Genomic DNA, 25,799 nt, shown 5'->3' on the forward strand with positions numbered 1-25,799 from the left:
TAAGTTCTTTAGTTCATATTTTATTCAAACTATACATTGCAAACTAGGTTTACATAACAATAAATTTTGCTGATGATGATGATGGTGATGATGATAATGAAAACTTGTGTTTTATCTTTAAAACAGCCTCAATGATCAAGCATTTTGCTATGAGGTATCATTTTTCAGAATGGTTCTGAAATTAAACTCAAGTAAAATTATGTGGACTGCAGGATTAAAGTTTTGAGAAACATTATTCTATTCAATTATGAATATTCGTAAACTAGATGGTACAGTGGTATCTGATAAGAGAGAGAGTAGTGCTGGTAATTTACCATGCAACATTATTGCAAAAATCTATTTCATTTATCTGCACCTAGTCCACGATTTCACAAACAGCCTCATTATCTAGTCCTAACCGTTGACACGCATGTGAGAACACCCGATTGGTTAGTGCTAACTGTTATCAGGAAGTGAATACGCTATCGGTTAGCAAGCGCTATCTGTAGGAAGTTGAGTGCATTTCTATCATTAACCAATCACACATAAGCATTTCCTGTTTCCTATTGACCATTGATCCCACCGTCATCTTTATATCTGGATCAGGGATTTTCTTGTATGAACACAAGGGCATGTTATTTATCTGGATCATGCTAACTGTTAGATTGTGTGTGTGAACATGGCCTTTTTGTGTTTGTCTTTCCTGTTCTTGCTCATGGTTACAGAACTTCTATGCTGAGCTGGGCTACCTGCCCTATTAGGACTCGCCACTCTATGTGGGCTTCTTGATGGCGAGGGTAACCCTGCATTTTTTGGGGGTTTCTGTGAACCTAGGCCTTGAAGGATCTTCAATGCATTGCTTGCTTCTCTGGAATAAATAAAAATAGATTGCTGTGATTGTAAATTAATTTATGGTCTTTTATGGCCTTTGGCAGCCACTGAAGTAGCGGCAATAAAAATAGAGCTAAACCAAAGTGTGGAAGAACTCCTCCGAGTCAACGGCCAACCATAATTAGTTGAGGGTGTAGTTCATAGGGATTGCATCAAATAATATCAAAACAAACCGTACCAGTAGGTCTAATACACAGAGGATTTTTTGCATTATGTGCTCTATATATCCATATTGTATTGTGTATGTCTTCTTTAAATGCATGTGACAGTATGTCTTTCAGGAGTTGATATCACAGCACAGAGGATAACAAATATACCTTCAAAACTTTGATATCAAATAGAAGAATGATTTGCCATATAGAATCCTATAGAATTTGGCTGATGGAATCTTAGAGGAATTGTCATATCAGGTCTTATAGGATTCACCTATAGGTTCTCATACAATTTATCCAGTGAGATCTGATAAAATATGTAAAGATCATATATAATTTATTTCCAATCCTTCTATACATAAAGGTCTTGCTCCAATTAAGGACCATTTGTGGGTGCAGTTTTTTTATGGTTTTTAGCAGCTTAAAAAAAAAAAAAAATATTATTTAAGATAGACATTTATTTGGGCTGAAAATAGGTGGTTTTTAATTGGAGGGGTCTTTAATTATGGGGAGACTTGCATTTAAAAACAGTATACAAGACATGACATACCTGCCAAGAGGTCCTCCTGATCTTTCCTTGTCCTTCAAAGACCTCATGATCTTGATGCTGGCGACACCAAGCTGAGCAAATGTCCTGATAACCATTAACCGCACATACTCTGAGGAATCCAGCTCTAGCATGTCTATCAGTACACGGATTACCTTGTCAGATTTCATTCCCAGAACACCCTACGATGAGAATAATATACAGAAATCGTATTAGCTGTCCCAGAGCTCTAGCATTCTTTTTACAGTATTTTTTTTTTATAGTATAAAACATGTTTAGCTTTATAAGACGACAATTTAAAAATTTTATGATATTTTTAGTGTTTATTTTATTAGTTTGTTGGTAAATATTGTATTGGTTTAATTTTTTTCGGATATTTATTAAATTTTTATAACATTTTTTTTGTTTTTATCATGATCTTATAGTAGAATAATATTTTTTATTGAATGAGTTTCATGAATAAATAAAGTGATTATTAAATTGTTATTTTTCTACAGCCAGCTATATGCCCTTAGACTTTTTTAGCATTAAAGTACAATATATTATCTTTATTCATTACCATGTTAAAAACTTACCACTGATATAACAGCACTGGTTCTAACACTATCATCGTCATCCTCTAAACGCCTGTAAGAAAAATTATAATAGATTATTTTAAGTTTAAATTATTTGTTAATGAAACTAAATATATTCATACAATTTGCAAAGTATTAATAGGTCCTATAATCTGACATTTTTAAGATGATTTGCAAATAAAAAAAACTTAGTTTTTGGATAATGTCCTACGATACAATTCAGTGAGTAGAAAACAAAGTAAAAAGTATGCTCACACAATAGTTATATTTAATAATAATGATGAACTTACTTCTCTACAATATCCATTAGCCAGGATTTCATACCAAGAGCTGTAATAGCATTAGCAATTTCAACCCGTACATCCTGAAACAGATAAGCAGTGGGTTAACATAGACTTCTATTTTGACAATATATACAAGTTACAGAACAAACCTATTTTGTAGAGCTATTTAAGTCTTGAGGGCAGAAGCCAAAGAAGGGTCTCATATGTTCAACCAATTTAATTGTATATTATTTAAACCCGATTTTAGCTGAAAATGGTACGTACTGTAGCAGTCCTTCACCTCTTATGTAATGGTAGTATTGTTTTCTCATAGGGACCTTGGAAGTATCAGTTTTCCACCCTGATTAGACCTTTCCGCTAAGCCCCCCTCACCCTGATTAAACCTTTCCGCTAAGCCCCCCCCCCCTGGACATTGTCGCTACAGTCCCAAAAAACGAAAGTGTAAGGACACGGGTGGATTGCCCTTTTTGGAAAGTTAAACAAAAAAGAAAAATGCCCTCAGACCCCCTAGGGTTGTGTTGTCTCGATCCTGTCTCTTATACACATCTTGAATACGCTATCGGTTAGCAAGCGCTATCTGTAGGAAGTTGAGTGCATTTCTATCATTAACCAATCACACATAAGCATTTCCTGTTTCCTATTGACCATTCATCCCACCGTCATCTTTATATCCTGTCTCTTATACACATCTAGATGTGTATAAGAGACAGCTGCAGCCACTGACTTAACCATCGCCGTCATAATCATCATCAAATAACTATCATCACGAGCATTGTAAATCTATTACTATTGAGTTTTTTAAGGGGGCGAGATTGCAAGGGGCGTGTTTGCTAGGGGGAAAGCTGATTGGTTTTGCGGTTGGAAATATATTGTAGAGTATGCTGTCTCTTATACACATCTAGATGTGTATAAGAGACAGCATTTATTCTGGTCATCAGTTCTGTAGACTGTTACAGCCTGATATTTTAGAAGAGATTGCATCTAACCTGATGCAAAAACCAAAACTCTTTGGTTGATCTCACCTTCACTGGATCATTATACAGTCTCTGTTCGAGAACACTGAACACATTCTGTGCTGCCTCTTGGGTTGGTATACACACAGAGCCTTCAATAAAAACATGCAAAAAGATTTATGACTATCATAGCTCAAATACTCATGTCTGTATCTGCCTAGAAAACATGATGAAATAAGTCGCCCTCACACCATGGTTCGGTCTTTATTAACATTATTCTTACATGTTGCTGGATACTACTGAATATTCTCAGGTCATTATTTTTCAATGAATAATTTAAATTAATGAATTTGTAGTATGATTCTAAAGCTCTGTCCAGACTATCAAATTTTCTTTGACAAAAACTGTTGTATGCCCATATATAGACATGATGTGCCCATATATGGTCATGATGTGATGTCATCATGACCATATTTAGGCATGTCACATGTTTTTGTCTGAAAAGGCTTAAGAACATCGTCAATACATGAATTTAGATGACTTTTACCAAGGAAGATCAGGAGGTTGGCAGCTGCAGATCTGTGTCGCCCAACTGGTGATGTCTGCAGTTGTGTCAGGATTGTCTGTATAACTTCAGACTCTGTTGCATGCATTTGCCGTACAAGAATCTCCAGTGACTGTAATATGTAATAATAACAATAGTGTGAGATATCCAGTATTTGTCAGGATGTTTTACAGCAGTTTTTTTTTTATCTTGCATTGATGATCACAAAACATTTAAGTTATCTCAGTAATACCTATATATAAGATGAAGTCAAACATCCAAAATCTTATTATATATTGCTGAAGTAATATAATTGCAATTTGTCACAATGGAAATTCACCCATTCCTTAATTAAAATATATAACACAAGTATTAACTGCTCATGAGGTAAATGGTGAAATCTATTGTCCCAAGGTGATGTGGAGACAGCGTATACTATCTTCCCTCAGGCCGATCACCGAGGGGCTATAGATTTCGCCATCCCTCGAATCTAGAGCAGTCAATTTGTTTTATACACCTCATACACTGATTCTATGAGGTGTAAAAAAAACCAAATAATGAACCTGCCAAATGATGCCTAAAATGAAAATGAAACCTAGGTCTAGGCCTACTCGCTCAACTATGATCAGCCGGCCATGCTGGCTGATTTGTGACTTCGCTAAAGGGACAATCTCTGTTGTCAGAGAGGTTGCAGTCGCCTTTACTGTCTGTGCCAAGTGGGGGCCTATTAGATTAGATAATATCATTGCATACTTGAGCTTTGGTGTTTGAATCTTTGTCTTGAAGGCTCTGAAGTAATTTCCTCTTGGCTGTTCGATTCTGTTCACACAAACACCCAAGACACACAGCACTGTTGTATGCTAACTCAGGTGCAGAGTCACTCTGGCAGAACTCTTTTAATTTTTCAATCAACTCCTTCATGACTGGCTGATTCTGAAAGTAAACATAAGCTGCAAAATGATATTGGCTATTGGCACATTTAGGGAAGGGGGTTGTTTCCCTTTTGGAAGGTACAACAAAAGGAAAAAAAATGAAAGAAAGAAAAAGAATTCATTAGTCACATAAAACACTTCAGCTGTTATTTTCGGGCACCTCTCAGTAATGTAAAACTTTTTCCTACTAAATAATAAATTATATGAAATACAAAATCACATTTTCCTTTTTGTTTTTGTAATTGTAACCATATTAATCATGAGCTTACCTTATTAACAAAATGAACATTCCTTGCCGATATAATTGTTTTCACAATATCCGACTGAATTGGTTGGTCAGATGATTTTAAATAATTCAGAAGTGCTGCAATTGGCACCGGTCTCCAGCACCCAAGGCTAATCAAACTTTTACTTGCTGAGTAACGAACCTTGGCATCTTTGTCTTCCTCAACCTGAATGCAAAAACAATAAACTTAATAAAAAATAATATATAAATATACAGAAAAAAACCCCATTATAAAAATTATTATTTTTCCATAATATAATACATAAATGTTTCAAATTCAAATTGTTATTTCATTTTTATCCAATAGCGAGTGTCCCAAAACTGCCATTGGGCAAGACAATTCCACTGAAAACATGCCTCGACTCAATCAGCGATAACATAGAACGAACGTTACTCCGATTAAACAGAGGGAGGCCATGCGTCAACATTTCGACCTTTATTGTGTCAATCAGAAATGTTTTCTGCACTCATGCATACAGGCAAATAGTTCTGCAAACTAATCTAACTTTAATGCAAATTCGGGATATTTGCATGTTTGAATTTGGGGTACTTACCCGTTGAATGAGGGCAGCAAACACCTCTTCATTTACACATTGCAGAGAGCCTAAGTGCTAGAAAGATATTATAAACAAGACAAATTATTATTAAAATCATTTAATACATAAATATATAATTGTGGCTTAAAATTCTACCTACCAACAAGGCAGATTCGAATCCTGCATTGAATACCATTTGTGAGTATGCTGAAATTGGTCATGTTTACAGACTGATAAAATTTAAATAACATATTTAGAAATTACCATTGCTGCATCTCTTCTCTCCTGTATATTCTTTGATATCAACTTCTCATAAATCAAATTCTGAAGGAAATATAAAAATAGAATATGAATATTACCGTGTAAATAAGTTATAGACATGCTAACTCATATGTTGAATTATGGTCAGATTTGTTCAATTATGGTAGGATATGCTCAAATATTTTGTTTCTTGTACAGTTTAAGAGAATTTCAAGGATGAAGATTGGTTTTTATAGTCCATTATTTGTGTCTAGTGTCTCTACCTTATTCAAAACTCATCATTATGCAATTTTAGTCGTTAGCTGGAATAGGCCTATTACATGTAGATTTTAGATGGTGAGAAGCAAGTATCACTGCAGGCTTTGGATTACATACTGTAGATTCCTTGGTTTAAATCCTGCCATTCAGTCGTAGCTATATTATACTTCAGTAAGGCACTGGTTACTCTGTTTTCGGGTTACTTGTCCCCTGTATATAATGGCATGAGAAAGAACTAAGCGTCCATTTGAGAAAAATATTGGAATGTCTCCTGGTGTCCTGACCGATTCATGGTGTTTAGTGAAAGGGGATAACTGCATATACAGTAAGTAAAAACAGTGATATTCATTGATAATAGCAAGGAGTATACCTCCTTGATAATTAGCAATACTCAGCTGATTTGCCTACCTCAATTCTCTTCCATTTCAGACTGTCCTTGTCCAGTTTTAGAGCATCGGCACTTTTTCTATTGGCCATCATTGCTGCTACTTTACTGGCCGCCAGGATCGGATGGTTCGCTAGACTCACATTTTTCCTGCAAATAAACCCCAATTATCATGTGATTAACATATTGCAAAAAAACCCAAAAAAACAATCAGTAATTTGCATTTGCATGCAAATGTTTCTGAGGCGTATGCAGGATTTGGCGGTAGGGGGTGCGTGACAGTCCAGACCACCTCAGCCCTCACTATGGTTGGGGCTGTGGTGGGGCTGGAAATTGCACTGTCAAATCAACAATAATTCATATCAACAATATGATACAATTATTTTTCATAATGCAATTTAGGGTGGGCACGATCACACTGTATGCACCCCCCCCCCCCCGTATCTGCCCCGGTGTTTATATATTTGATGTATAGTAATCAGCATGTATGTAAACTATAATAATATAAACAACAAATATTCTTCCCCTTTACATTGAATTGATGAATTGTATTATCATACAATTTATTTTCAGACAATTTTTAAAGCATGCTCTGCTTTTAATGATTGAAATTTATTGCAAGATTAAAAATAGTCAAAAAGACACATTAGATAGAAATATCAATTACACTATAATCAACAATTCATTGATATATCAATCAAATAATCAATCAATCAATCAACCAACCAATCAATAATTTGAGAAGTACCTTTCAAATAGGCATTGCTTATGTTAATAACACAATATGCAAAAATGTAAAAACAAAACAATTATTGGTATTTACAAGGTTTGTGATTTTTTTCCTGGTTTTTTCTTCACTGGTAAAGTAAATCCTGTTCTTTTTGATTCCTTATTCTTGTACAGCAACAGGCTTGTTTCCTTAGCAACATTCATCTGGTTGACCAATCGGATTGTAGGAGGTATGGGATCTGGGTCAACATCATTCCAGTCACTTGATATTCGAGGGTAAACTTTACTTGGGTTCTAAAATCATAAATGGAGAAAGAAAAACATGAAAATTCTATAAAGACTATAGAACACTTAACCAACACTTGGGTGTGAGAAATTTTGATCAAATGGTGCTGTTAATAAAACCTTTGCAGTATTCTTGGATGTAAAGAGGATTTCTTGTTTCATAAGACCTAGGTAAATGCTTAAACAGTAACTGGGATTGGGGGGGCTTCGCTGTGGTACTAGATTCTTTGTCGTTTAGGTTTAAAGAAAGAGGCATAAAATTTCCTTACTGTTCTAGTGAGTGGAAGCACCTCAGGAGCTGGGATAGCTGGTGGATGGTACAGCAGGCTTAGGCCTGCAGCCCCTTGCTGTTTGACGTGATCCGAGACAGTTGCCTCAGGTTGGTTCATCTTTTGCGTTTGAGATTGTGCCTCAGAGGCTTGGTTTTCTGTTGCTGGATCTGAAGTTGTTTCATTGTTGTTTGCTGCAGTTACACTTACACTTCTTATGCTCTTAGTTGACTCGGGCTAGAAAAATTAAAAATCGACAACATCATAAAATAGTGATGATTTACATGTCACACACGATACATAATGTGATTGATCAATCAATTAATGTGTTCTGAGGAATTGTTTATCTCAGAATCTGTAAGCTGATTAATTAACTGGTTATATATAGTATAATATATAATAATAATAATAATAATAATAACTTTATTCTTTATTCACAGTGAAAAACAGATTTTCAACAAGGCTGTGTCCTTAACTAATTAAGTACTTAAATAATTGATTAATAAGTATTATATATGCTCATATTTCATGTAAACAAATATTTTTTGATATTGATTAAATAATTATGAATCTCACCTTGCTCTCAAAGCCTTGTTTCTGAGGATAATCATTCATTCGACCTGAAAAACAAAGCAGAATACATAATAATTCAGTACAATGTCTAGACCTGTATGCTACCACATCCTAATCCTGTTGTATTCAGTGCCATATCAAAAGGTATTGACATGGTGGGAGGTGGTATGGAATACTACCAGTGGTATATCTATAAGTCCTGAAAGGGGGAGGGGTGGAGCAAGGTGGAGTAGGGGCTTGATGATTAACTAAGGAATGCTAGGTTTCACCATAAGGTGATATGAGATGATTTTTTTTACTTATGCATGGTTTTTCTTGCTTCAGACTTTTTCAATAGAATGGGGGTAAAGTGTGGCCCGCACATCCCCTAGATATCGCCACTGGGTACTACAATTGAAAAGTTGGGGTAGAGGTGCTATTTTGGTGTTATTTGTTTGCAAATTTTCAGTGAGGTAGATATGCCACTTTATGATTGCAGTGTCTGTAGAAGTACACTACCATAATATTAAACAAGGCAGAGGTAATTAAATAAATTTTGTAACTCCTACATAATGATGGCATGGTTGCCAGCACATTTTTCACAAAAGTATGTAAAAATTAGACAATCGTTTTATTGGGATCAAAACAGTCACCTTCCACTGTAGTCAATAATGTGGGTTCTGTTTCTACCGGTGTTGGCGCCAACTGAGCGGACTGCATTGCTGCATCTTCCACTTTACTGTACATCTTGTGAATTCTCTCTGATAGTTTGTCCAGAGCAATTTTCTACAGAAATAAAATATGAATATCAATCATCTTCATCATTCTTTCATTGGGTATAAATCTTGTTTGATTACAGTTGGTTATTAGTCTGTATGGCAAACTCGATAGGTTTATAAAGTTCTTAAATGTGCACACAATTCTTGTTTTTTGTTGTTTTTTGAAGGGTTTTTTTACAAGTTACAAAAAAAAGTACAATACTTCAGCTTTTGCTGCAAATGTATTTTTTGTTAGATAAGGTTGTGAGCATCGGCGGAAGAATTTAGAGACAGGAAGTCACATCCTATCTATTATCTGACATTATTAGCACATATGAATCAATTTGGATGCTAAAATTTAAACATACTGCGCATCCTTCACTTTAAATAAAGATACCAAGAATAATAAAGCATTCTGGACAAACAGTTCAAACGTGTCTTCCAATAGCCACTGATGGATTTTTTCCCTTCAGCTTAGACACAATTTGAGCGAAAATTTATGAAGCAGGAATATCACAGAGTGGCTACTATCAGCAAACTTGACTTAGCTATACCACCCTCATAAAACTACTGTTTTGTAAAAGCCGGGCACTCGTCTGCTGATCGTCTGTGGTCATCTCAACGGATCGTCATTTAAAACGATCAGTTGCTCATGCATCGTCGCGTTGTGTTCTACGTAGAATCATGTCGGGCAACAACCATTGGGTGCAGCAAATGCCAGGCTTTGTTAAAGATCACTGCAAGTATCTGATTGTGATTACTCGTACTAAACTTTATTAAATCTGGTAACAGGAAATTATTTAATGGCATCTTATGACCAGATATGCTGAATTTATCTGATATGTGAAATTATATGAAAACTTTTAGTAAATATCTTTTTATCTGTTATTTTGCTATAGTAACACTATTTTCAGCATAAAAATTCATATAACAATCTTTCAAAATTAAATTTGTACACCCACAGAATTAATTAATGTAACGTGAACATGCTAATGTGGTGATTAAATGATTAACAACATGTCACACATCACATCATCGGTGCTTTTGCATGCAAAGCTTGTAGTAAAATGCACTTTAAGAAAAATGTCACCTATGAATAATGTAACCTATGACAAATGTCACCCAAGACAAATGTCACATAAGACAAATGTCACCTACAATCAATGTCTCCTACGACAAATGTATACAGATTTTCAAGAACAGATTGAAAACACACATTTTCTCAAATGCATTTTCTGAGCGCCATAGAAAATTAATCTCGCATAATGGACTAAGTATAAATTATTGACTGGTTGATTGATGGAAATTTTAAGACAAACGTGTATTCAGTGCATTACTACAACTACAAACTTTGTGCCTAAAAGTGAAAGGATATCTCATGTTAGAGAAACAAGGTTGTATCTTGGTGGCCATTTCAAGAAAACAGCATTCATTATTAGGTTTTTAATTTCAATGATACAGTACAAATATTTCTAGTGTGCGTTGGGCTTATGGTGCCAGTGGCGGATTCAAGGGGGCCAAGCCCACCCCTCCTCCCTAAAAATTTTAAAATTATTTTAAAAAATGGAGAAAAGATAAAAATCAAATTTAGACTCTGAGAGTGCCATATCTGGCCATCTAGAGGTTCCATAATAATATTTTTTTTTTACTTCAGTCTCAAACATGATGTGGTCTAGACTCTCCATCTATGAAAATCTCTCCCTGGGCCCCATCCATTTTGAATTTCTGGATCCGCCACTGGGTGCTAAATAATTTAACAACATTAAATCTTTACAACAATACTTACTCCTTCCAGCTTATATGATGGTATTGATGGTAATATGCAAGGAATGCAACAGTTTAGCAAATAGAAAAAAGTACAACAAAATGATTTTTAAGTATGCAAAGTAAAATGCAGTACTTTAAAAAATTATAAATTAACAAAGCAGATGGTAAAGCAAAAACAGTAAAAAGAAATTCAAACTAAAATTTGTGAAATAAATTTTCCGAGCTTATAGAATTTAGATTAAACCTTCAACTGCACCTTGTAAATATGCTTTTGTCATTTAGTTGTAAAGTTTATTTGTACAACTTAGTATATACTTTGTTTTTGCTTGAGTAGCTCACACGAGTAACTCAATAACATTTTGTTTGAAAACTTAAAATGATTAATCATCAGTTAAAGCTTCTATTCCGACACCTAAACATCTTGAGAAATATCCTTTTTAATAGTTACTTCTTTCTCTGATAAGGTTTTTCTTATATGCACTATCTTTTGCTATATGTTTTCCAGGTAATTGTCAGGTGTCTATGAAATGTGGCAGGCAGTGTATGATTGGTTGAACTTTTGATGAAACACACCATTCAAAATTTTAATGAACTGAAGGTTTTGAAATGACAATTGATTCTTCTTGTGGTAGATGATTGCAAATGCTGTATATTACCAACTTACTGTCACAGTCTCCCAACTCTGTATTAGTAGTGATTTGATAAAGCATTAAAATACAGAAAAATATATGCTTTACATTCATTCATATATTAAAAATAAGTTAAATAATCTGTTTTTCAAATTTCATTCAGTGTTCTAGGATTAGGCAAATAGTTTTTTAGAATTCTATTCTTTGTTTATTGTATACGTCTGATACTTACTCTTTAATTACTCTTACCTTTACTTATTTATCCTATCGTTTATTTATATACTGTAAAAACTTCTTCTTGTGATTAAGCCCAATGGGCTTAATCACAAGAAGAAGCTCATCTCGAATTCAAACCCTCTTTAGTTTGCAAAAGTAGCCTTGAAGAAGCCCATGGGATTCTTTTCAAAAGAGCATGGGCTTTTTTTGAGATAGTACAGTACTGTACATACAATGTAAATTAATTTCAAAGAAACAAAATAAATTCAAAACACGTACTTGGTTTATACTGTAGTTTAGGTAATTTTATGCTGTTAATACACTCCCTGATGTAGACTGATGTTACAGTGGCCCTATTTATTGTTTTATGGTAGTAATTTCCAAAATTTACAGCATTCATTTTGAAAAGAAGCCTCCCGCTTTACTTTGCTAAAGTAGCCTCAAAAAGAAACCCATCTTGAAAAGAAGCCCATCCAAAGTTTGCAAAAAAAGAGGCCCATGGCTTCTATTCGAGTATACGGTATATCTACTTTACATTCACTGTATTAGGTTTATTTTTTACTTGTGATTATTTTCCCATTTTTTGTCAATTCTACATAATCTACTCCTTAAAAGGCCTTGATTTTGTGTTAGATGATTTAAATAAAAAAGAGGATATCTGTATTTGATATTTAAGTAACAAAAAACTTATAAAACTATAAACATAAAAAATAGTTTGGAAAACAAAATCATGCATTAATTTTATACATATCTATAAAGATTTTTTTTTATTCATGCGAAAGTGATCACTTCTAATTTCCCAATGCATCACCATTAATAAAGAAAATATTGTATTTAAATTACCACACATTTACCCGGAGTTAGCACATTTCACTTCATCACCACGCCCCTGGTTCCAAGTGACTATATATGTGTCTTACAGTAGGTACATTTGTCCCACTAATAACCTCTAGTTCCAACGTGTATTGGTGGCATGTTTCCAAGACTTGCCACTCCTCCTACCAACTACTTCTTCTTAATAAACACCTTCTACTCTCAGTATCTTTTCTTTTAAAATAAGTAGGCACTGTAGGTAGTGCCATCTCTAGGAGTGTTAGCAACTTCACAATCACACTTCCTTAATGGACATGTACTGTATGTAGGTAGAACACCTCTCTACTCACCTGGGCATCACCCATGTTTCCAGCTGTAACACCATTTAACCAAGGCAACTCAGGACCACCTGTATTGGCTGCATGAAACATAAACAATAATGAAAGATTCGAGTAACAAAAACATAATTGATAGAATAATTTTTGTCTTAGAATGCTTATACAGATGTGGGTCATAAACAGTTGCGAATAACCGCAGACAAGAGATCTGATTTTATGAGCTTTATAAACACACGTGACACCTACAGTAATTGTGTTTTGCTGCATTCACTCAATGCACCACAACATACGACGATCGTAAGACTGTCGCACAACGAATCCAATATCCGCTCCCTGTGAGTGCTAGACTATGTAACACTGTCTGCTGTTTGTCGATAGCAGTCTGAACAAATCGTAGTTAAAAACGATCAGTTGTGCACGCATCATCGCATTGCATTTCTCACAGAGTCGCATCGTCCAATAACCTTCAGCCGCATTGAGGGTCCGGTCTTAGTTTTTGGAAGATTTTTAGTTGCTTAAGAGAGTGCAGAGAGTGTACCAATTTCTAAGCAAACTCCCATAACTCGCATGAGACTTAGGAAGGGACCCCTCCCCCCCCCTCCATAAATAGTGAGCCATACCTGGAGACATGAACGTAGACTGCACCGCAATACCAAGAGAGTGGTAAGATCGAGGATTGTCCTTAATTAATGCATCAACGAACTGGTTGTACTCAAATCTACAAAAGACAATAAAAACAAACACATTATATACTGTAGGTAGACAGGGGACAGAGATAGACAGAAAAAAGAAGATCATCAAATCAAAAGACTTCATTAAAAGCATTATTTGATTTGAATGAATGAATGAATGGAAATATAAGGTGCTGCTGAATTGTCTGCTTGCATACCGGTGGTGATCTGACATCCAATATTCGTCTGTTGCATCTGTTGCCACACTTCGCCCTCTAGAGGGCGGTGGTTGCAGTTCTGTAAAACAAAATTATAATTATGTTAAAATCAAAGAAATACTAAAGTTTGAATTATATAAGTTTACACCATAGGTGATCCACCCAAACAGGCTATTATTTGTAAACATTTGTCCATATATGAGTGTGATATGACATCATCAAACCCCTGACATCACCAAGCACATATGTAAGTGTGATATGACATCATGAAGCCCCTGTATGAGTGGCTATATTTGGATATGATATCACATCATCATACCTTAGGTGTGATATGACAATTATCATGCCAATATAAGTGTGATATGACATTAGATACTCCCATTATTTGAGCACCTGTGAGTAATGAATAGGCAGGCCCCTGTGCCTTAAATTGCCTGTAAACGGTGCGGTGATGGTGTGGTCTTTCTTTTCTTGTAGCTTCATGTTCATGGTAATTTTTGGTTCCTTCCTCCTGTAGTGCCTTGAGCACTACTGCAGTGGATTTGTGCGCTTTATAAATCTTATTATTATTATTTATTATTATTATGCCCATATGGGTTATACGACATGATCATGCCTATGCAATATACGGGTGTGATATGACATCATCATCTCCATATATTAATGAGACATAACATCATCATGCCTATATATGGGAGTGATATAGCATCATTATGCCCAAAACAGGTGTAACGACTGACATCATCATGTTTATACTATGTTTTGTTATAAGGGAATTTCACGGACATTTCACATACCACTTGATAGTGTGGTCAGACTAGTAAGGTCACAAGAATTGAAAATACCCGATTTTTACCTCCTCTTGTCAAATCAAATTCCTCCTCTGCATCTTCATCATCCTCATCTTCCTCTTCTTCATCTGACCTCTGAGGCGATATCACTGACACCTTCCTTAGAACCTTGACCAAATCCTCCTCTGTACCCTCAGTAATGAACACACCACCATCACTGCCTCTACTTCCTGTCCTCTGATTTATAAAAGACAATATATATATACATATAGCTCTGTCTACACTATCAAATAAACTGTTGCATGTCCATATATAGTCATGATGTGCCTATATATGGTCATGATGTGATGTCATCATGACCATATTTAGTCATGTCGCATGTTTTTGTCAACAGGGCTTTACAGTAGTACTACATTAAAATATATTTTATTAGATGTCTAGCAAGATATTTATAGCAGATCATTATGGCAAAAAATGTTTAAGTTTGTTTGCATTTTAGTAGTACTACAGTATATGATTGTGTATGGTCAGTGGTGGTTTCATAGAATATACATTCTGGGGGCCAGGGCTTGTCTGACGGAGGGTCAGAGAACATCCTGCCTCCCTCTATTAAGAACTTCAACTCTGTGAGACAATTTAAGGCCAGCCTTTAAACCTAGTGTATTTTCAATTGAGTTTTGGTCATGTAAGGGCTGGGTTTGGTAGTTTTTGCACTCATTTCATTTTAATCTTTTTATCCTTCATTAAAATTGATTTACTTTGGTCTATGACTAATGAAAACATGTTCATTTTGGTTGGGGTAGGCTGTACTTGAAGGAAATATTCATTATAGTGGAGGGTAGTCAGTGGTTTGTAATTGCAAAGAATAAGCTCTATTAGAAGTACTGTACCAAGTACAAGTAACAATGTCTGACAATTTTAGGTGGATATTAAGGCTCGCAAGGTCCTGGTCACAATCACGGAAGGCAATTCTGCTTTAGTCCAGGGGATAGGTTCCCTGCTGGCATCCAGATGAACAGGGCAATTTGGTGCAAATTCTAAGTTGATCTTAGATATTTTTAAGATACATAATGACATATATGCCACACCTGTTGCTGACTGGAAGCAAGCTGCCTTTTACTACGATGTCTGGTGCTGGGTCTGCTGTCACTAATCTCTGAATAAACTTCAGGGGTGTTAACAGTTGTCACTGAGTTCTGTGGGTAGATTGACACCTCTGTTTGCTCCCTGTACTGGGATGCACCAACTATACAGTACAAACGAAAAAAAAAATGTAATTAACATAACAAGACTTATTACTTTGTAAACGTAACAAAGGACAAAATATACCCGGTTACTGTATATTTATACAAATTTACGATAGCGCACTGTCTTTCAAATGAGACGTTTAAACATTAAGGCCCATGTGCAGATTCAAGAATGCAATTTACTCTACAAAGAAGAGTAGGGGATTGTCTCCCGGTGTTCTTCTTAATCACCACTAGAAGGACTCCACTAGAAATAAGACTTCTTCAGACTTTCGTGGGTTAGCCTCAGTGTTTACACCAACTAAATCCATCTACTGCAGTAAGCCATGCATAATGTGTATGTACTAATTTATAAGAAAAAATCTGGTGGCTGTAGAATCTTCAAATAAAGAAGAAATTAATAATACTAGTCATTTGATATATTACTATACATCCTAAATACACAAACATCCCATCAAAACTTTAATTCTTGAAGGAACTGAAGTCCATTCAAAATTTCAGAATACAGAGGTATTCATCCTAATGCACTACGACAAGAAATGTTCAAAGCTCATTCATGTTTACTGTGTGTGGTCTTCAGCTGATTCTAAAAAAATATCATACTTTCAGCAACAGCATCACCACCACCAAAACTTCTAGAACTCTGGGATGACTTCAGTATTGACTTCTCTGGTTTGAACACCACTCTTCCAGCTCCATCACTTTTAGGTCTCTGCTTTAGTGGCAGCTTCTTCTTTAAACGCCTGGCCTTCACCACCTCTATACTTTTAAATGAACTTTCAGGGAAGACATATTGGGGAAGCGAATGATCAACAGGATTCTTTGATTTGTAGTAGCAGACTGGAGAAGTTGGAAGCACAGGATCAAGGGATGAGAATGTGTTCTGCCAGTAGTTGGAAGAATATGGGTCTGGAAGAGCAGCATCTGCAGTAGTAGGAATCTTTGCTGGATAGTCTTCATCAGAGTCAGAAAGAAAGGCAGATTTTTCAATTTTCTGGAACAGAATAAAGAATTATAACAATGTAATTTTCATGTTTTTATAAATGGACCAAACTGAAAAACTTTCATGGTCTATCACTGTTCTTTTTTACGATGGGCGATTTCATTATTTTCTAGAGGGTATTTTGTAGGATTCACGAAAATAGTGTGCTTGAATATGATGGGCGATTCCATTATTTCATTGAGGGTATGCTGCAGTTTTGCCCATTTTGCACGGCCTGCGTATTGTTATTACTGCATTCAGGCACAGGACTGGAGGTATGCACTCTATGAAGTGACTGCTCTAGTTATATAATGTTATCAATAATGAAGATCTTTATTTTACCTGTAACCTGGATGATGGTGGTCTTCTGTATTTCATCAGAAGTTTTTCTCTCCGATCCTCAAGCCAGGCAACTCTCTTTCGGGCCACTTGGACGTGACGTCCCACCTTTGCTGCTCTTGTCAGCTCAACTCTTGCATACATCAACTCCCGATTGATCTTGTCAACAACCTAAAAATGTAACAGAAATTATGTCATTTAAATGAATGATGTCATCAATTAAATGATGTCATACAAAATACAGGAATACAAAACAAAATCACTTTATCACATTAATTTGTTTTAACAATGTTTATCATACCTTTAATACAAGAACCATTTCTTCACATTTAGCTTTGAGGTCATCGATCTTAATTTTGCTGAGAACCTTATCATCTTCTGATTTAGCGTTTCCATAGCAATTTATTGCATTTTCCAGTGCATCTTGGAGGTCTTTCACAAGGAACATCTGTTCTCCAAAGAAGAAATATTGAAATCAGACTATAAAGCTCTGTACACACTATCACAATTTATGTGACAAATTTGTGTGATGAGCCCATATATGGGCATGATGAGCCCATATATGGGCATGATGATGTCATATGCCTAAATATGGGCATAACACATTCATTTGTAACATTAAATTTGATTGTGTGGACATAGTTTATCATTTAGGAGTGTGATCATTCCACCTGTACCCTTTGGATCCACCTCAGCAGATGTCCCTGTCTACATTTTGTTTTAATTTCAAGTTTATATACCTGGGAGTGATGTTTTTCCCTTCCTGACATGTTATACCAAATACTCATTACGTCCCCAAATACTAGCGAAAAGGTATTCAAGTGGGAATCGAACCCACGACCTCCAGGTAACTAGCCTAATGTCTTAACCACTAGACCACCAAGCTTATTTCACTAGTATTTGGGGACGTACTGAGTATTTGGTACGATAACACGTCATTTAGGGCAAAACATCACTCCCATGATATTTTCCTGACGCAAATTCACATCTTTATCCATATACCTGATCATCCAGCAGAAAATCTGAGCGATTTGCCGCAGGCTTCACTTTTGTAAGTTTAATGCCACTCCTTATGGGTTGAGGGCGTCCAACAAATGTTCGATTCCTCTTACACGTCCGACTAGCTTCCTCTAATGTAGTCATCACGATTTATACGTTGATAAACCACACCTGTAGGAAACAAAATGTTCCATAGCAAAAGCATTTTTTTTCCCAGATGGCCTTTGATAGCCCAGTGTGTAATAAGTATGAAGAAGCAGAAACTCAGTTTTTGTACTATTAGTATCAAACATTTTGCATTATTTTATTTTAATGTATGCTTTTATTTTGGTAATATTTTCTTGCATAGTTTATTGAAGTGTACCTGTCTATCTAACTAAATACTTCTGTTTACAATGAATAGGGCCTATGTTTTGTTTTTGAACTGAACTGAGGTGCATACTAATAATTTCCAATAATACTCCATATGGATGAAATATGAAATTTTTAACATAAAGAAAGGTCCGCACTACTATGCACATGCAAGACAGCCCTGAAAGATGAATTAATAAGAAAAAGTGACAGATATAAGTTAGAAACTAAGAAAACATACATACATAGTGCCTAGGCCTAGAAAGAATGAATAAAATAAAGCATTGGGGACGGTCAGTCAGAGAGATGGATTGGTGGAAAATTAATATAATTATATTTATATTTTCAAAATTTGTTTTTGGACTCGCCAGGCAGGTGCAAGCCGATTGGACCAGTGCAGGGGCATAGCTAGGGCCTCTGGCTCTAGCTATGCTAGAGCTAGGCTCCTAGATAGTAGACTAGGCTAGAGCAGCCTCCTTACTCCCTCCCGATCCCTCCATCCAATCAATGTCAATGAGCAGAGAGTGACGAGTGTAGGCCCTACTAACTAACTAGCTAGCTAGCTGCCCTATTACAATAGTTTAGTCGCCTAGTTTTAAAATTTACCAAGCCTAAAGCCTACTTAATTAACAAATGTGAAGAGAAGTAGGCATAGCAAGATATAAAAACATGTAAGTTACATGAAAAATACTGTAACCCGCACTCCGTTGCTACAACAATGTTGTTTACAAAAAATTAATGAACTCTCCTGACCTGGCGGTCATAATACAATCCCGTCAACCCTGTGAACTTCCTCTTAGAAATCGGCATTCACAGGTCCGTATGTAAAATTTACTCACTTAAATTTATCCACTAAAATCGTATGCTTAGAAACGCATTTGCGACTAATATTTACATTATATGAACGTATGTTTTACCTATAATATTTTGAATGTAGTTTTTTTTGCGTAAAAATCCTAATTTCTTATTGAAAATTATGAAATTATGCGGTGTATTTATCACTGTATCTGTTATTAGTGTTACTGACGACGTAAAGCTCCCTCAAACAAAATATTATTTTGGCAAAAAATGCTAAACCATAGGTTGCCAAGCTATCTGGTACTATTTTGCCTACGACTTGTTAAACCAGTTAGACCGGTAGAATATCCTAATATAGGCCTATGCCTAGGCCTAAGTGCTACTAGCCTAGGCCTGGCCTAGCCCTAGGGCAGGCCGCCTAGGCAGGCTAGGGGGCCTAGCTAGCCTAGGCCCTATACCATACACCTCGACTTGGCTAGGGGCGGGCCTGAGCCTAGGTAGCCAACCTGCCGTAAAAATAAAGCATATGGCAGTCTAGTTTTTTGGATCTTGAACCGTATGAATTTTATTATTCCAGCTGCCATCATGGTACGAATGAATGTTTTGGCGGATGCGCTCCGCTCCATCTGCAATGCTGAAAAGCGAGGCAAGCGCCAAGTGATGATTCGACCAAGCTCGAAGGTCATCATAAAATTCCTTACAGTGATGATGAAGCATGGTAAGTGATTGAAATTTGCCATTTTCCATTTTTATTTATTTGGGAATGGACTAATTTTTTTTTAACATTCATTCTTTAAATTGTTTTTTTCATTATTTATTTTTTTTTATGCTTACAGTAAGTACGATATGCTGGATTAGACGTGGCATACTGTAGATAGGCATTGAAAGTTAGCTCTTGAATTCAATTCAAATCAATTTTATGTTTTTAGTACAGTAGGTGTGCTTCTTGAGATATTGGCATATTAGAATTTGAATAGAGTTAGAAATTCGAACATGTGCTTTATAGACGCAGAAGGCACTCAAAACAAACACCATTTACTTTCTTTTGAAGAACGGCCTCTAGTTTGCGATAGAAAATTTGAGATAGGATTGTGTTTCCATGAAACCCAAAGAGTCGGACATCTTGCAGTTCAATACTCTTTGATTTATTGTATATTATTCAATTAAATAATAATTTAATTAATTACAGGCCTTGGACTCCTTGGTTCCCGGCACTTGTACAGTAGTTAAGAAACAAATGAATAAAGTGAATCATGAATCCTCATTTTCATCAGTTTTTTTTATTATTCATCAATTTTATCATATTTCTGAATTTTATTATAAGTTATTTATGCTTTGAATTTTATCATAAACTTTATAAATTTTATCTTCAAATTGTCTTACCTTCACCTTTCATTTTCAAGATTTCCAATGTTATGTTAGGTTATATTTCCATGTTTACTTTTTTTTTTTTTTTTTTTGGTTGAAATATTTTTACTACTTCCAGGCCTTCATTTTATAGAGTTTCATGAAGGTGCTGTCAATTTTTTCACTTTTTTGTGAAGTGCATAGAAGCATAGCATCATGCTACTAACTTAATATTATTATTATCCACTTTAAACATTTTAAAAAGTTAGTTTTATCTGTAAATTGATTTGATTAGGAATAAAGAATTTAATAACCCCAAGTTTTAAAGGAAGTGTTAATAATGCAACTAAATAACATCCACAATTATTTTCTTAATAGAAACTTTCAATTAGAGAAGATATGTTTATTGAAATTAACAATTTATTTAGCACTTTTTATTAATATTAGTATTTACGTGTTGTGTCGCAAGAATCTCCCAGAAAGTAAACCATCTCCAGTAAATTCACGATATTTACATATTTTTATCAAGTTTTTATACTGTATTCTCAATTGTCTTCCGTAAGCCCATAGCAGAATATATTTAGGTGTTAAGAAAGTTAACAAATCTCCTAGACATATGGATTCTTTCAACTTGGGACTCCTGCCACTTGTTTGGGGTGTAATTTCATTGAACTAAGCTTAGTATAAATTTGTGGTGTTACAATTTTAAAAAATTTAAATTTCTTCACTGCAGGGTACATTGGTGAATTTGAAATTATTGACGACCACAGAGCTGGCAAGATTGTTGTCAATCTAAATGGTAGAATTAATAAGGTAATCGATACACTTGCACATAAGATAGAATTGGATTTTTTAGGTGTAAAAACCAAGGATAGCCCATAAAAGTCTGAAGAAGTATTACTTCCAGTGGGGTCCTTCTGGTGGGGAGTGGGTAGTACACCGGGAGACAATCCCCTACACTTTTCCGAAGAGTGTACTGTGTGCTTCAACGTGCACACACGCCATAATGGACAAAGGATGAACGGCTTAAACGTCGCATCCGAAAGACAGTGCGCTATCGTAACATGTATTTCAGCCCTTCAGCTGAAATACAAGGAGAGCAGTGATGGGAATTGAACCGGGGACCAAGAGATTTCCACGGTTCAGCGCTCACACAGTTTCTACCACCTGTTTTGCCGACTGAGCTAAGCTGTTCTCTAAACACAACTTGGCATTATCCACCAGTATTTCATTCTGTATTCTAGTTGATTTTTAAAAAGATCATAGAGCATTATATCTTTTCTGTGAATGAGGTCAGAAAAGACAGCTTATTACTAAAACTAAATTTATTTTATCTCCTCAGTGTGGTGTCATCAGTCCTCGCTTTGATGTATCAATTCGATCTGTGGAACAGTGGACAAACAACCTCCTACCATCTAGACAATTTGGGTAAGTTTTAATTTGCTATTTTCAAGAATGCCATCCTGTATAACCGCCCTTCATTTTGCGTATATGTAATGGCTTGTGACTTTTTATGTTGTCTTTTTAAGATGCATTTCCCACAGTTAACTTTATATTCCTTTGTCTTTCCATTTATCTTTGCCTACTGCAGTGTTCACCCCTAAAGTCTTGATTTGTCAAGATGCCATGATACTTTAATGACCTTGGGGGAACACTCATATTTTGCTGTTTGTTCTTTCCCTACCAGCCATTAACATACATATGTTGGCAGTATGAATGTTATTACATTTATAATATCATTGATACAAGTGTACAGCCATTACAACTCATTACTTCCCATTACTTTTTAGGAGTGCCACATTTTTTATAAAGTTTGAAGCCTGCCTTGATTGACACTTGAGATTTAACATTTCTCTATCTCATTCTCGCAGATATCTCGTTCTCACAACATCCTGTGGTATCATGGACCATGAAGAAGCAAGGAGGAAACACGTTGGAGGCAAAATTCTTGGATTCTTTTTCTGAACATTGTATGATTTAGTAAATTAACATCGGCTGTGACTAAAACTTTTGTACAGAAAAGTATAATAAATGGCTTGGTGAAAGTGAAACATTTTTTATGTACATTTTTTTTTAATTGAATAATCTTATTTTAGTTAATTATCAACATTCATGAAGTCACAGACCAAAAATAACAATTCTGATTTTTGGTATTTGAAGAATATTTTTTTTATTTTAACTCAACAAAATCAAAATACAGATTAGCTACTACCACTAAAGAATCAGACAAATTGGAATTGCTAAAGGCAAGTTCAGACGAGTTAGAAGTAGGCTTTGAAGTAGCAGTTTACTTGTCACAAGCCCTGGGGAGTGCTTGTTAAGACGCTCTTTTTATTAAGTTACCGCATACGATTTACTTTAATTCTCAGGAGCAAGTGTGCTACTTCCACATACACGGAATGTAAGGAATACGCACTCAGAGTAGCGCCGTGTATACGCAATTACTGTACTGTATTTTTCAGAGCTCGCAAGTAAATATGACTTTTATTACGATCTAATTTTTTTCAAAAGATAAAATAAGTGCCAAAATAACATTTACTCTAATGTGTAAACCTTTGTTGACACAATGTTTTCATGATTGTTTAAAATTTTAAGAATAAGCAAAATAATTGTCGGAGGGACGATTTCTTGCTTCTGGAAAATTTGCTTCATTCTTAGCTCTGAACTAGCTTTAAAGTAAAAAGAACATTATGTCCTCTGTAGGCATCGTGTGGACACTTGCCGGAAGTAACGCATGCAACAAATGTAACGTCTGTCATAACTCTACTTCAGATGGAAGGCCGTCTGAACGTGGCTTAATTTAGCTAATCTACTGCCACCCTAAAAAATAGGGAAAAAAAACCCCTACAAAATTCAGTCATTTGAAATGCTAAATTAAAAGAACCACAGATATCAGCAGTCACAGATAAAAAAAAAAATTCAATGATATACAAATGCTTTACTCATGTCCCACCTAAAGTTTAAATGTAGTTCTATAATATGCAAATTATAGGAATGTACAGTACTGTATTATTCAAATGTTGGTTTCTCATTCTATTTGACAGTTAAAAGCTAAATATTTATGGCAGTGAACTTTTTAAACTTTATTCTATGTTTACCAAAGCTCTGTCCAGACTATCAAATTATCTTTGACAAAAAAACTTTTATACCCATGTTCATGATGTGATGTCATCATGACCATGTTTAGGCATGTTCAGGTACAATTCAAATTAAGATGAACCATATTATTACACTAAATTGCAAATGAAAAGATCAAATAACCTTTATTTTATTCATATGTAAACCAACTCCATACATTTGAAGTCACAAGTTTCATAACTCTTCCAAAATATTTTTTGATAGAAATATTACAAAATGTAAATTTGTAAAAAATATTTTAATATACTGGATTTTTATTACTGCTGTACTAAAATTTTTTAATTGCAAAGTAACATCACAAAAGTTGCATTTGTTGAAAGCTAGCTTGATATATAAACTGGAATGCTACAAGTTTGCAAACTAACAAAAAACTGAGTACAGTAACATAGATGAGGCTTGTCATCCCAAAACCTGTATTAGTGACCAAAAAATGAAAAGTGAAGTTTTAATGTTAAATTCATCAGCTTTAAAATGATGGGTCATTTACTGAAATTCACTTACTGTCAATGTTACGATTAAAAGTATTATGGCTTCTCTGTCTTAAAGTGTACTATACCGTAAATGCTTGAATAAGCACCGCGGTGCTTATAAAATTTTTGGAGGCTTCAGTGCAGCGCTTATTCAAGAGCGGTGCTTATAAAAATTATTGGTGTGACACTTATTTATTTTTTTATTGCTGTAGTTCGGTAGGCCTATCAGGTCCAACGTCATCGTAAATAAACGTTTATACAGAAATGTTTGTGTCTTAACTGTTATTTATTCGTTTTAGCACAATGTTCACAGTACAGTGTTAAAATGAATAAATAACACTGTATACATTGTATTTAAAATCCTGTTTCTCAAAGTGTTTCATTACACACAGGGTGATATATATACTCTTGATCTCAGTGCTTATTCAAGATCGGCGCTTAGTGAAAAAAATCATGTTTGGTGCGGCGCTTAGCATTTACGGTACTACCACATTCAGGCCAATTACTCAGTTCAACATAGTATCGACAGTATGTTGGTTTTGGGATGTACAATTACAAAAGTTACACTTGTTGAAAAGCTTCAAAATAACAAAATCAAATTTTAGCCTGGATTCCAGGTTTCTTGATCACCATCAAGAGAAGCGAGGTTTGGTGCTGGTGTAAACTATGATAAACATCAAAAACATGTTTGGTTTTTCCCTATGTAAAATTGGTCTATTTTTACCAAAGAAAGAGTTAAAACTGCACAAACATGCAACATAAAACCTACATTATAAATAATCATCAATAATTACAGTTTGCTGCTGGTGGAACTAAAAAACTAATCAACTTCAATTAACTAATACTAATTCTCTATTTTATTTTTATTTAATGTATACATTTCAGTTAAACTTACATTGAATACAAAAAGCAACCAGGACAGACCAAAAACTTGTTTGGTCATTCTCTATGTAGAAGTTTGTCCATTTTAACTAAAGAAACACAAAGGGTTGAAATCGCACAAACGTAAGAGCAAAATAAAAACTATTTATTATAAACCACCACCAAATTACAGCTTGTTACCGAGAACTGAAAAACCTGGTGAAATACCACTTAACTTCATGTAAACTATCACTAATGTATTTTACATTGAATACAAAGGACAAGAGAAAAACTTTTTTGGTTTTTCTATTAAATGTAAAATTGGTCAATGTCCAAGAAGTACATAGTATTACCATCAAACAAAATACAACCTAAATTATATTAAAACAATCACCAATATTTACAGAAACAAGTTCTCATGATCTTGAAGGTGCCAATGAGGGCAGTATAATAGAGGCAGTAGAATATATTGGGCTGCCCATACAATAAAGATCTATTAATCAGCTGAGTGTTTTCTAGAGCTCCACGTCAGACCTAAAAAAGTTAAAAGGTCGAATCACTTTGCTTTGAATACCCTGTCTCTATTAATTGTTGTAGACTTACTATTTAATCAAGTCTATCAGGGGAAGATCCAGATATGTATGAAAA

The 25,799-nt window shown here is 35.0% G+C and overlaps 2 protein-coding genes across 6 annotated transcripts; one reads left to right on the forward strand and one right to left on the reverse strand.

Annotated features, from left to right (window-relative positions):
* LOC117104106 lies at window positions 1-19,331 on the reverse strand. 5 transcript variants are annotated; one of them, XM_033244766.1, is made up of 26 exons: window positions 19,218-19,331; window positions 18,190-18,357; window positions 17,489-17,635; window positions 17,191-17,358; window positions 16,479-16,860; window positions 15,708-15,868; window positions 14,685-14,856; window positions 13,829-13,907; window positions 13,560-13,657; window positions 12,952-13,019; window positions 11,608-11,625; window positions 9,072-9,204; window positions 8,443-8,486; window positions 7,867-8,103; window positions 7,407-7,606; window positions 6,607-6,733; window positions 5,944-6,003; window positions 5,698-5,754; window positions 5,127-5,309; window positions 4,679-4,858; window positions 3,929-4,058; window positions 3,451-3,533; window positions 2,435-2,508; window positions 2,145-2,196; window positions 1,573-1,751; window positions 1-847 (listed from the first exon to the last, which is right to left on the reverse strand). In XM_033244766.1, the coding sequence occupies exons 2-26, from the start codon at window positions 18,328-18,330 to the stop codon at window positions 640-642; spliced, it is 3,381 nt and encodes a 1,126-aa protein (XP_033100657.1). In that variant the 5' UTR covers window positions 18,331-18,357; window positions 19,218-19,331; the 3' UTR covers window positions 1-639. The 5 variants fall into 5 exon arrangements, with proteins under 5 accessions (XP_033100657.1, XP_033100658.1, XP_033100654.1 ...); XM_033244767.1 differs by lacking the exon at window positions 11,608-11,625 and adding an exon at window positions 10,963-10,971 and having other exon boundaries at window positions 15,708-15,865; window positions 16,470-16,860; XM_033244763.1 differs by having other exon boundaries at window positions 15,708-15,865; window positions 16,470-16,860.
* Window positions 19,332-19,879: 548 nt separating this feature from the next.
* Window positions 19,880-22,733, forward strand: LOC117104098 (40S ribosomal protein S15a). The gene is made up of 4 exons (XM_033244754.1): window positions 19,880-20,053; window positions 21,416-21,495; window positions 22,025-22,110; window positions 22,554-22,733. The coding sequence occupies exons 1-4, from the start codon at window positions 19,894-19,896 to the stop codon at window positions 22,645-22,647; spliced, it is 420 nt and encodes a 139-aa protein (XP_033100645.1). The 5' UTR covers window positions 19,880-19,893; the 3' UTR covers window positions 22,648-22,733.
* Window positions 22,734-25,799: the final 3,066 nt, after the last annotated feature.

The sequence above is a fragment of the Anneissia japonica genome, unplaced genomic scaffold, assembly GCF_011630105.1.
Source record: "Anneissia japonica isolate Jap-2015-1 unplaced genomic scaffold, ASM1163010v1 scaffold288183_len337429_cov161, whole genome shotgun sequence".
NCBI classification, from domain to species: domain Eukaryota; kingdom Metazoa; phylum Echinodermata; class Crinoidea; order Comatulida; family Comatulidae; genus Anneissia; species Anneissia japonica.